Genomic DNA, 12,759 nt, shown 5'->3' with positions numbered 1-12,759 from the left:
TCCGCCATCATCAACAGCCAGAGCAAACCCCAAACCCTGCAGATTCTCTTACCACAGAGCAAGCCATTGATCACTCACACACTTACGCAGAGTGGACATTGACACGAGACTGAGCGAGAGCTTCCACCTCCTACTGCCCTGCTGCTGGGAGCCTGCCTGCGAGTATATATCACGTACAAGAAGCCAAGAACAAGAAGGTTGTCGACCCTTATTCGGAGCCAAGAACTCGACCACACACATGCACGCGCCGGCCATGGCGGCGGCGGCCACCGAGAGACCAGCGGGGGCCCTCTTCTACGGCGCCGGCGGCATCGCGCTCGCCGCCGCGCGCGGAGACGAGGAGGAGGGAGGCGTCTTTGGCGGCGGCTTCCCTGCAGCGCGGCCGACCGTCGTCACCCAGCAGTTCTTCCCGACGACGACGGTGACCCAGCAACGGCAGCGGGCGGTGGAGCAGCGGCAGCTGGCGGTGGAGCGGTGCGTCCTGGCTGGCGCGGCGGCGGCGGCGACCGGGGATGGGCGGTGGTCCCGGCCGGCGTCGAGGGCGAAGAGCCGGCGCGGGCCGCGGTCCAGGAGCTCCCAGTACCGCGGCGTCACCTTCTACCGCCGCACCGGCCGCTGGGAGTCCCACATTTGGTCTGCCTCCCTCCTCTTCTCATCAGTGATGATGACCGATGACCTTTGATCTTGCAATAACCTTCTGTTGTCTGTGCTTCGATCTTGCAGGGACTCTGGGAAGCAGGTTTACCTGGGTGAGTTCTTTCTTCTTTTATAAGAAATTTTCTTTCTTCCATGGCGATCTACTCATTCCCCAATGCTCTGCTCCTGACTCTGTCATTTTCTTTTTCCATTTTCTCTTGTGCAGGTGGATTCGACACGGCGCAGGCAGCTGCAAGGTGGTCAAAACTCTGCACATTTTTTCTGTCTTGGAAAATGAGATCAAAGAACACAAAGTCTGAAGATCAATAACATATTTGCCTGATCCATTTGATTTCATCCAGGGCCTACGACCAGGCTGCGATCAAGTTCCGAGGCGTTGACGCCGACATCAACTTCAGCCTGGATGACTACAAGGAGGAAATCAAGAAGGTGAGCAGCAAGATCGTTTCAGCTCATCAAGAACTCCCCTGTCAATTTGCATCTTCCTCGTCTGCAATGTTTGGTTTCTGACAATGACAGTGTTGCTGTTCTTGCTGCCATGGCATGGCTTTGACATTGGCAGATGAGCAGCTGCAGCAAGGAGGACTTCGTGCAGGTGCTGCGGAGGCAGGGCGCCGGCTTCGTCCGGGGCAGCTCCAGGTTCCGGGGCGTCACCCTGCACAAGTGCGGCAAGTGGGAGGCCAGGATCGGCCAGCTCATGGGCAAGAAGTAAGCAGTCCACCTACATATTCAGAGATTATTCGTCAGAGCAAAGTGTGTTTTAATTTGCCACAGATATGAACATGAGAACTTTTGACTATACATACCTTGTGCTGATCATTGCAGGTTCGTCTACCTTGGCCTGTATGACACGGAGATGGATGCTGCAAAGTATGCATATGCAATCTCCTCCCCAACTCCGTTTTGCCAATTTTCTCTGTCCTTTATTGAATGTTTCCTCTGCTGTGTGCTGTGCTGTGATTGATTGGTCAGGGCTTACGACAAGGCCGCGATCGAAAGCTGCGGGGAGGAGGCGGTGACCAACTTGGAGGAGCCCAAGGCGGCGGCATGCAGCGGCGAACTCAGCCTGCAATGTGAGTGGGCTCTCTGGCTGATGGCAACAACTCATTTTGGTTGCAGTGATCACCAAATGACATGCTCTGAAAATGGGAATGTTGTTGTAGCTTGGGAAAGCGAGCCTGATCTTGAGCTCAGCCTGGGGTGCTCGGGGGGCGGTGCTGGAGGCGACGTCCTCCACTCAGCCGCACTAGGCAACCGGAGAACGAGCCTGACGGTAAGTCGCCGTGCAAGCTGACTGAATTTCCTCTTGCACTGAAACTCAAACAGTTCATTGGTGCATGGGGACCAGTTGGAGATGCCTGAGGAGGTCGGCACGACGGCGTGGTGCTCCGGCAGGAACAGGAGCATCTGGATCAGGCCTTCGTCAAGGCCGACAACGCCGCCGAACCCCGCGCTCGGGTACCCAGACTGCGGCGATCACCGCCCCAGCACAGGCAGCAGCACCACCACCATGCTCCAGATGGTATGTGACAATGTGATATATTATCCAGTGATCAGTGATTACCTCACTAAACACTTGCTGTTAATAGTAGGAACACATCATGCATGTTAATATTCAATTGCTGAAGAAAAAATGGCAACATTTGCTTTGCCTTTTTCACACTAACCGATTAACCCAGAGCATCATGAACAGGGCCAGATCAGCGGAGGCGGCAGGGCAGAGCTACAGCAACAGATGCCCGGGTGGCCCACCGGCGGCGGCAATCATTGGCTGCCGTACGCCGCCGCCGCAGCAGCATCATCAGGATTCCCGCCGGCCCCGGAGCTGGGATGTGGCCTAGGCGCCGAGCAGCTGAACCACCACCGGCTGGACAGAAGGGAGCAGCAGTGGCGCTGAGTCACGGACCACTGCTGCCGCCGGCGTGCCGTAGTTTGGTAAGCAGGCCGACGCGCCGTGAGGCGAGCAAGCTTCGGTGCGTCAATGCCGGCGGCCCAGCTCCAGCTATCCGTAGAGCAGAAAGTGTGAACGATGTAGCATTGTAGCTGCACAACGTTCTATTGAAAACATTCCGGCGTTACCAAGCACGCACTTATGTAATGTAAGCTTGGAAATTTGTACAACGTGGATGGCCGCTAGCTACTACCTGAATTTCCTTGAAAATTTCCTCGGCCTCCTTCCTCTGGGCGGATCCTCGATCTAGCTCCGCCTGAGTGCTCGCGATCCTAAGAACAGAGAGCCAAAGCCCGAGAAAGTAAAAATCGTCAAAACTAACAGATAGATTAAGCATGGCACAGAGCAACAGACTAGCAGGATGACATCTCCAACCGGGCGATGGATCATGCTGCATCTGGTCACTTGTGGGACACATGAATTTCCCAGAATTTTTTCGCATGAGCTGCTTCAATGTTTCCTACAAACTTCATGTGGAACTCTTGCAGTTTAAACAAGCTCTGTCTGACCAACACTGGAAACTTTCCACGCCTGTTACTTTCCATCAACACATTACACAAATGATGATGAATTCACACCACACAGATGCAAAAACAGGGTCGCAGCAGCTCTAAACACAATGATCATTATGTATCAAGAAAATGCAGCATGACAAAACCTACAGCCTAAATGAGAAGAAATGGCATGTATACACAAGTGGTGATAAAAAGAAAGAAAAACGACAATGCAGTATGTTTCAATTACCACAGCTTGCACACAACCAGCATCGGTGTCCAATACAGTACCTGCCATTTTGATTCAGGGGTCACATACAGATTTCATTCCATGTGACAGCCTCAGCCTGCCTGAGCACATAATACTCTTATATTTCCCTCGGTCTAGCAGGGGCAATAAAAAGTAATCTAATAACATTATTAAACCATCATCATCACAGCTAAACCAACCAACAGCAGTATGTAAACCTAGCGTTGTATAACCCAAAGAAACACTCGCTAATCTGCAAGCAGGAAGTTTGCATAATAGACGCTAACTCCTAACTTCTTTTTTTCTTCTTCACAGCAGCAGGTGTGCAGATTCAGAGGCTTATATGGGAGCGGCGCAGGTGGTTCTGAAGTGGCCCGTCTGGTTGCAGCGACTGCAGTGCACGACGCGCTTGACCCTGCCAAGGTCCTCCGCACGGACCCGCGTCTTCCTTGGCCGCCCTGGCGGTCTCAGCGACTTTGGCGGGTTGATGACAACCTCCACCATACTCATGTTCTCCTCCTCGGCCTGACCCTGGCCATCAGACATCTCGTTCCAGAGTGTCTTGTCCGGGATCGGGTGGATGGTCTGCGAGTAGGTCTTACGGTACGCCGCGACAGTGAAGCAGCTCTCCGTGAAGCGGTGCACGTTCTGCCTGCAGGAGAGGAGCGCCGCCACGCCGTGGGCGCACGGCGTGCCATACAGCTGCCACCCGCGGCAGAGGCAGCACCTGTTCCGGATGTCCACCACGTTGGTCCCCTCATGGGGCGAGATGACCTCGAACTCCGCCTCGTTGGCGCGGGCGACCTGGAAGCCCCGCGCGCACTCGATGGCCTCCTGCACGCGGCGCTCAGCAGCGGGCACGAGGATGGTCGTCCACTGCATGCTTGCCTCTCGCCGCTCGTTGAACCACGTCATGAGCTGGCGACGGAGGCACTCCATCATCTGATTTATGGGAAGGCCAGAGGCGTCCAGTATCCAGGAGTTCAGCGACTCCGTGATGTTTGCTGTCAAGTGGCCAAATCGTGTCCCTTCAAAGTAAGAGGTGGCCCAGAGGCGAGGAGGCAAGCGTCTTATCCAGCTAGCAGCCTCTTGCGATGTATCCTCTATCTCCAGCAGCTTGGTTTCAAACTCTATCACAGTCAGCGAATTGGCAGCTTCCCAGAGAAGGTTGACAAGCACTGAGTTGTTGAACTCTTTCTGGAAAGTATCACTGACATGGCGCATACAGTACCCATGGAATGCCGTTGGGAAGTTGAAATCGACTCCATCAACTATACCCTTGCGCCTATCTGACAAAACTGTGAGCCTTGGCATGTTCTCTGTGTTCTTCTCCAGCAACTCATGTAGCTCAGACAGAAACCATACCCAGTTCTCATCCGTTTCCTCGTCAACCACACCAAATGCCAGAGGGAAGAGAGCACCATCACCATCAAAAGCAGAGGCAAGAAGCAAAGTCCCAAGATACTTGTTTTTCAGAGTAGTTCTATCAAGACCGATGAGCGGCCGGCATGCGTTCACAAAACCATATATGCATGCGTAGAAAGATATGAAGAGCCGCTGGAAGCAGTTATCATCCGGGTTCCCATAGACGCGAGCGATGCTTCCTGGGTTTGTTCTTTCCACCTGCCTACAGTACTCAGGCAAGAGCCGATATCCTTCTTCGAAAGACCCCCGAACCGCTGCCATGATCCGCTCTTTCCCTCTCCAGGCTTGCTTGTACGACAGCGTGATCCCGTGCGACTTGTGGATCTCTTCCAGAATCTCCTTGGGCTTGCAGTGCGGGTTCTCGCGCAACCTCTCTTCAACAGTACTCGCAACCCACTGAACAGACGCCTGCTGGTGGCCAAGATGGTTTATCCCCACGCAAGTATGCTTGTCAAGTATAGTCCTGATGGAGAAAGTGGGCACCCCAGGCAGCTTCGCAGCATGGATGCGCCAGGGGCACCCGTCAGCGGCGCACTTGGCAGTGAACCGCGACTTGTCCGACTTGACCGTCTGGATCTCAAAGTGGCAGGCGATGGCAGTGTTGCGGATAGCCCTGCGGCAGCTCATGACATCGGGAAACTCCTGCCCGACCACGAGCTGAAACTCGGTGCTCACGACCATCATCCGTGACTGGACCACGGGGGCGACGGCAAGAGGGCCGTGGGAGTAGTCATCATCGTCCGCTTGGAGCACGAGCTCGTGGGCTTGCTCAAGCGAGAGGTGATCGAGGTTATCGTCCTCGTCGCCGAGGGCGTGCGGCTCGGTGAGCGCCAAATCGCCGAGATCATGATGCCCTTCCCCGTCGTCCATCGAGTCGTCCTCGTGCCCCTGCCCCAGCGCGAGATCGCCGGTGTGGTGGTCGTGCCCGAGCACCAGCTCATGGTTGTCGTGGTGGTGGCCGAGCACGAGGTTGTGGTCGTGCGCCTGGCCGAGCACCAGGCCGTGGTGGTCGTGCGGGTGGCCGAGGACGAGGTCGTGGTGGCTGAGGTCGAGCCCGTGGTGGTGGTGGTGATGGTGGTCCTGCCCGAAGTCGTGGTGGCTCTGCCCCAGCGCCAGCTCCGCCGCGTCCTGCCCGTGCCCCAGCACCAGCTCGTGGTTGGCCATCATCAATCTCCACGGAGCTACTACAACTCCACAGGCTGCTGCTGCTGGTCAAAATAAACAATCGAATCAGGCACAATACGGGGAGAAGAATCAAGAATTCACTCGAAATCTAAAGTCTTTCCCCACAATTCGAAAAAGATGAAACAGATAGACAGACGGGCGGGCGGGGGCGGATCTAGATGGTGTGCGCCCGGAAATCGGTGCGATTCGTGTGTTTCGGATCGCCTGGTCAGCGGGAATTAATGAGTAATCGCGGGAGGGGAGCGAGCTCGTACCTCAAACCCCAATCAATGGCGGCCCGCCGAGGGTTGCGGACGGGGCGGACCCGGGGTGCCGTCGCGGTGAGGGTTGCGGACGGGGACGGCGACGCGCGTCGGGGCGGCGGCGCTAGACGGCGGCAGACGTTTGGGACAGAGCCGCCTCGACTCGCGACTAGGGAGGAGGGGAACAAACGGGCGATGGGGGTGGCGCGCGCCCTGCGTCGGAGGTGGAGGAGCTGGGGCGGCGGCGGCGGAGGCCGGCGGCTGTAGGTCACGCGGGCGCGGGCCGGCGGCTCGGGGGGTTGGATGGTGGTCAGGACTCAGGTGAGGAAGAGGAACGGAAGGGGAGCCTGTCTGGCTGGCTTGGGTTTTCTTTTCTTTTCAGAGCATCTCCAGCAGACGCGCTATATCGCGGCGCGCTAAAACCAAGAATCCGCGCGCGCAGAAACGGACATCGCGCTGCCGCGACGTTTTTTCCTCCGCCGGACGCGCCATTTTGCAGCGCGCGTTGGCGCGGTAAAATAGCACCTCCGCCGGACGCGCCATTTTGCAGCAGCCGCGGACGCGGCGCAAACAAGCAAACACACACAAATATGCATCCAAGAAGATCAAACAATATATAAAAATTCATAAATATATTGTACCATCCAAATACAATACATTGTTCACAACAATACTTCACACCAAATACAACACATACAACAATACAACATGGTTTTGAGACAATACAACACATAATTTTCAAACAAATACAACAAATATGGAACTATTGTTGTCCATTCCAATTCCACCATTCTTCCATGAGATCTTTTTGAAGATCATCATGTGTGTCGTTGCACCGAATGGCATGGTATGAGGCAATGAATTGGGCAATCCTATGTGCGGACCTCGTCACTTGCACGGGAACCCCCATCAAGTCGTAGTGGGTATGATCCACATCTTTTCCGCGATCATCCTCTATAATCATGTTGTGCATGATTACACACGCGGTCATGATATACCAAAGGCATTCTTGATCCCAAAATCTAGCCGGTCCTCTAACTATGGCAAATTGGGCTTGCAAAATCCCAAATGCTCTCTCTACATCTTTCCTAGCCGCCGCTTGTGCATTGTGGAATTGAGTTTGCTTTTTACCTCTTGGTTGAATAATTGGCTTCACAAATGTTTGCCACCTTGGGTATATGCCGTCGGCGAGGAAGTAGCCATAGTTGTACTTGCGGCCATTTGCTTCAAACTCCACCAATGGACCTTCCCGCATTGCAAGTCTTGTCATTAGTGGTGACCGTTGAAGAACATTGATGTCATTGCAAGATCCGGGCATTCCAAAGAAAGCATGCCATATCCAAGTCTCTTGGTCGGCCACCGCTTCAAGTACTATGGTGGCATCCTTCTTGTAGCCTTTGAATTGTCCATGCCATGCCGCTGGACAATTCTTCCAACTCCAATGCATACAATCAATGGAACCAAGCATACCGGGAAATCCCCGGTTGGCGTTGATCTCCAAAAGCCTTGCCGTGTCTTGAGCATTGGGGGCTCTCAAGTATGTGGAGCCAAAGACATTGACAATTGCAACGACAAAGCGCTTCACACACAAGATAGAAGTGCTCTCTCCCATGGCCAAATGATCATCAATAAGATCTGCCGGTATACCATATGCCAACATACGCAAGGCGGCGGTCACCTTTTGATATGTGCTATGGCCAAGTTCTCCGGCGGCATTCCTCCTTTGCTCAAAGAAGCGATCATATTTGGTGACCTCCGCCGCAATGTGCTTGAACAAGTTGAGACTCATCCGGAAACGCCGCCGAAAATAGCTTTCGGGAATATCGGATTCTCATTGAAATACGACCGCATCAATTTCTCATGCCCTTCAATCCTTTCTCTCCACAACTTCGTCTACCAAACACCGATCCACCAAATTTTGGCCTCTTAACGGCGCGGTATGCTAATAGTATCGATATGTTCTCCTCTTCTTCTTGGTCGAACTCGTCATCCGATGAATCATATGAGGAACTCTACAAACATATGTATCATATTAATTCACTATAAACTATTGTAGCTACTTGACGAGTAGAGGCCGGCCGGCGGAGGTTCATACCTTGCGAGCAAATGGGCGAGCACCATGGGCGCGCCAAGTTGCAAGCAAGCTGCTCGAGGACGACGAGGACGACATGTCGGCGCCTGCGTGGAGGAGAACGCGACGGCGGCGCGAAGGGGCGGCGGAGAAGGACCGCCGGCCGCAACTCGTCGGCCGACGGCCGCGCGAGCGACACGGCGCGGCGGAGCGTCCGCCGCTGCCAGGAGGAGGTGCGGGCGACGCGGATCTACGACGCGGCGGCGCGCGAAGCGGGGGCGGCGGCGGAGTCGACCGGCGGCGGCTGGATTTCGCGCCGGCGGTAGGTGGGGAAATGAGGGCGCGGGCGCGGGGAGGAAATTTCCAGCCGTTGGCTTTTCGCGCTTGGATGAGCGATGCCGCGCGCTGTAGCCAACGCGCCAGATATGCCGCTCCGGATTGTGCAAAAAGCCGCGCGCCCTAAAAAATTTACAGCGCCGCGCCGTTTACCGCGCCTGCTGGAGCGCCTGATTCTGTCCCGCGCGCGCTATATCGGACGTTTTTATGCCGCGCGGCCTATATAGCGCGTCTGTTGGAGATGCTCTCACACACCCTATTTCTTTTTTTTCTTTCAAGTAATTAATAATGACAATTTTAGGGCAAATATAACTGCTTTACCTGAATCAATACAGTATTTATAAATTGGAAATTGCACCTAGGAAAAAATGCTCTACACTAGGTATGTACAAACCCTAAACCATCAACGTCGTCCAAACTTGCCTCTATCTCGAACCATCTCTCACACATCCTCTATCGGCCATCTGCTGCTCCTGAACCCTCCTCCCCCTTCCCGCCACCATCTGGAGAGCGATCCCGAAAGCCCCACTCCCGCCATCTGGAGAGCAACCGTCGCTCCCCCTCCCCCGCCGTTTGGAGAGCAGCCGCCGCTCCCGAAAGCCCCCTCATGCCACCATTCTAGCCGACCCTCGCAATATATTCTACTAGCCGTGTTGCTAGGATCCAACATAGTTTCTTTATCGCTTGGACTCATGTCTCGTATGTCAATCACACTACAATTAATATTAGTTTATATAACACATCCAGAATTAAATGTTTCCAACCACAACATTTCTCTTAATAAATTAGCTTTGTTGCTGATGTGGAATGACATGTCAACCCTCGTTGTATTACATTATAATATGTACACCGGACAAATACAACTCTTACAAAATGGCAAGCCTTAACATTCTTGTTCAATGAAAATAAATACCCTTGGTTGAAGATCCTAGGAAGAATCTAGAACCACCGGAGTGTACTCCTGCATGAGTGGCACAATATATGTTGCCACTAACCCAACTCCAAACATTTTATTTATTTATTTTGAATTGTTCAGCATTGAAAAACAACTAGTTAAGTAACCACCAATGAAAACATAGATTTAACTATGTGATTAAAACCTGCTCACGGGGTGGACGTTTTTAACCCGTTTTTCCAATATTCTAGTGGAAGGTTACCTGAGGCTAACGATAATAATGGTACTAACATGCATGTCTAAAACATGACAACGAATTATAAATCAGGATAGACCTCGTTAGTAGCATTAGCCGATGCGTTGTTGTATAGTAATAATATCCTAAACTATCATAGATGTATTCCCTAGTAATTAAATAAATGCTTGCCCACCTATAATCCTCACAACAGTATCACCGATGGGAGAAAAAGTTTGGCACTCGCATCATCCCCCCTCCCCCCCCGAGGGCGACTTGGGGGTGACTAGGGTTTGCCCTCGCACCACCACCCTCCTCTTACTCCTCTCCCCTCTCCACCACATGAGGAGGGCTCCGGGAAAGCTCATGCAGCCTATCGATGAAAGTGTGGCGGCGATCTGCTGCTCTGCGTCCTGCGTGGGGGTTTCGGGCGATGAGGCGGCAACCTTGTATGGTGAGGTGACGTTGACATGCGGCCGGCGGCGTTCGTGGATGCTGCTAACTGAAAGGATGAGATGTCGCCTAGAGGGTGGGTGAATAGGCATTTTAAAAACTATTACCGGTTTGACTTGTAAGAATGCGAAATTAAACTAAGGTTTATTTTACAAGAACAAAGCCAAAAAAAAATGCTAGGCTCAACTAAGGGCAATAAAATAACAACTCAAGCTAAGCAAGATGCACACAAGATATATGTAACACAAGTGATAGCAAGATATAAGTACATCAAGCGCGATGGCTATCATAAGGAAAGTAAACTCGGATATAGAGATAACTGAGGCACACGGAGACGAAGATATAATCACGTGTTCCCCCACACAAGGTGAGGTACATCACGTCGGAGAGATGCTCTCCACCATGTATATACCCTAAACCATCGGACATCATCCAAATTTTCATCCATCCTGAACCATCTCTCACACGTCCCATATCGGCCATCTGCTGCTCCTGAACCCTTCTCTCCATTCCCGCCACCATCTGCAGAGCAACCGTCGCTCCCGAAATCCCCCTCCTGCCACCATCCTAGCCGACCCTCGCAATATATTCTACTAGCCGCGTTGCTAGGGTCCAACATAGTTTCTTTATCGTTTGGACTCACCACTACAATTAATATTTATTTATATAACACATCCAAAATTAAATGTTTCCAACCATAACAATATTTCTACTAATAAAGCTTTGTTGCTGATGTGAAATGACATGTCAACCCTCGTTGTATTACACCATAATATGTACAGCGGACAAATCTAACTCTTACAAAATGGCATGCCTTAACATTCTTGTTCGATGAAAATAAATCCCCTTGGTGGAAGATCCTAGGAAGAATCTAGAACCACCCGACACTACAAACAATTGGGGCTTCAATGATGGTATGGGGCTGACGTTTGAGAAATCCGTCAGCGAGTGTCTTTTTATGCGACGGTGGCGTGTTTTCGCGTCACAGGTGGCGTTTTGGGCTGCTCGGCCCCAAAAATTAGTGACGGGCGAGCTCTAAATGTTAATGATTGTGCAGAAATGAGCGTCGCGGGAGGTGGGCGGCCCGAACTGCGGAATCAGCAGGGGGGTCGTCACAAGAACTGGCTTCGGGCCGGTGGACACACCTGACCCACACTTTGCACGCTTCTATTCATGTACTTTTCTGTCTTCCCACACAACAGTCCAAGGCCTGCAGCACTGGGATCCATATTTGTAAGGGGAGACAACCACTGTCTGCACACACGTAACTGACATGCAGCACTCGGGCCCGTATGTCAGGTACCGACACGACCTTCCTGCGTGAGACCGCCCGTTCCGACAACCTCCAGGCATGCGAAGTGGACCAGACTTGTCAGTACGACCAACATGGGCTCCACATGTCAGTTGTCATACCAATTTTTTTGCGCACGTGCGAGCATAAGTGCCTACCTGCCGTCAATTTTGTACACATGGCCCCGCAGGTCAGAGCTTGGTGGGCCTACATAACATGTCGGGCCTACGTGGGTCCCTGGTGGGCCCGTATGTGAGAGATTGGTGGGAGCATGTTAGAGCTTGCTGGGCCTACATACTTTGTCGGTCCTACATGGGTCCCAGGTGCCATTCCCATCGGGCCCACATGGAGATGTGTCAATTCTCGACACGTGGCCCCGCATGCTAGAGCTTGGTGGGCCTACATAATATGTCGGTCCTACGTGGGTCCCTGGTGCCATTCCCGTCGGGCCCATAGGTACAAAATAAGCAGGTTTAATGATAACGAATGCTTATTTCGTAAAACTATTTTGGGCTAGGCTGCTGACGACCTATTTGTATTAGGGTGGGGGGCTACCTCTGGATCTCTTGGGCCAGATTTAGGTGTGGACAAATACTTCATTGATTCTGGGGAACGTCACTCCGTTTAGAACACGGTTCTACTGGAACCAGTTAGCAGGCTTTATCTTCTTTCTTAGTAACAGGCCTTGGCCGAACGAGTTGTTTACCCGTGCGCCCTAGCTCGTGAAAGCGGTGGGAGACAACTTGAAAAAACACAGTGTTCGCACCTTACAAACAGTATTCGGCGGGAGGGGAGTTCGCCAAATTGTTTAGTCCATGGTTCACCATATTGTTTAGTTCACGATGGGAGAATAACCAGTGACAGTGAGATAAGTAGATCCATTGCCGGCCGCGCCGCCGTATCACTTTGACGCTCTCTAGCACGCGAGAGCGGATCTATCGCCGTCGCCCGCCATGACGTGCACCTCTTGACAGTCGTCAGACTGCCCCCGACAAATCTCTATTTTCGCTCTCCGGCAGCCACAGTAAATCCCTAGCATATAGTCCCTCGATCTATTCTTTATGTCCCTCTATGCCAAAATATTTATTAGATTTTTGAAGTCAAATCGGGTGAACTTTGACAAAATTTATGGCAAAAACTATCAATATTTAGAGTCTCAAATTAACACCATCGTATCCATCATAAAGTATATGTTAATACGGTATAGATTATGTATGTAGATATATATAATTTTATCAATAAACTTATGACATGTGAAGCGTTATAATTGTATG

The 12,759-nt window shown here is 52.2% G+C and overlaps 2 protein-coding genes across 2 annotated transcripts; one reads left to right on the top strand and one right to left on the bottom strand.

The window, feature by feature from the left end:
• Positions 1-253: 253 nt before the first annotated feature.
• LOC124659799 (APETALA2-like protein 4) lies at positions 254-2,554 on the top strand. Its single transcript, XM_047197609.1, has 10 exons — positions 254-633; positions 724-749; positions 863-893; positions 999-1,086; positions 1,220-1,365; positions 1,483-1,527; positions 1,630-1,730; positions 1,821-1,930; positions 2,006-2,179; positions 2,351-2,554. Exons 1-10 carry the CDS (start codon positions 254-256, stop codon positions 2,552-2,554), a joined length of 1,305 nt encoding a protein of 434 aa, XP_047053565.1.
• Positions 2,555-3,324: 770 nt separating this feature from the next.
• On the bottom strand, positions 3,325-5,970 carry LOC124695462. Its single transcript, XM_047228307.1, has one exon. It carries the CDS (start codon positions 5,942-5,944, stop codon positions 3,692-3,694), a length of 2,253 nt encoding a protein of 750 aa, XP_047084263.1. The 5' UTR covers positions 5,945-5,970; the 3' UTR covers positions 3,325-3,691.
• Between the last annotated feature and the right edge of the window lie 6,789 nt (positions 5,971-12,759).

This window comes from Lolium rigidum, chromosome 1 (assembly GCF_022539505.1).
Source record: "Lolium rigidum isolate FL_2022 chromosome 1, APGP_CSIRO_Lrig_0.1, whole genome shotgun sequence".
NCBI classification, from domain to species: Eukaryota; Viridiplantae; Streptophyta; class Magnoliopsida; order Poales; family Poaceae; genus Lolium; species Lolium rigidum.
This window is presented reverse-complemented; position numbering and strand designations above follow the sequence as displayed.

What these genes read in the sequence shown, in the direction of transcription:
- LOC124659799 (XM_047197609.1), top strand. Translation starts at nt 254, where the DNA reads ATGGCGGCGGCGGCCACCGAGAGACCAGCGGGGGCCCTCTTCTACGGC. An exon ending in CGCTGGGAGTCCCACATTTG is followed by an intron (nt 634 to 723) that starts GTCTGCCTCCCT and finishes TCGATCTTGCAG; the next exon opens with GGACTCTGGGAAGCAGGTTT. An exon ending in ACGGCGCAGGCAGCTGCAAG is followed by an intron (nt 894 to 998) that starts GTGGTCAAAACT and finishes GATTTCATCCAG; the next exon opens with GGCCTACGACCAGGCTGCGA.
- LOC124695462 (XM_047228307.1), bottom strand. Translation starts at nt 5,944, where the DNA reads ATGATGGCCAACCACGAGCTGGTGCTGGGGCACGGGCAGGACGCGGCG.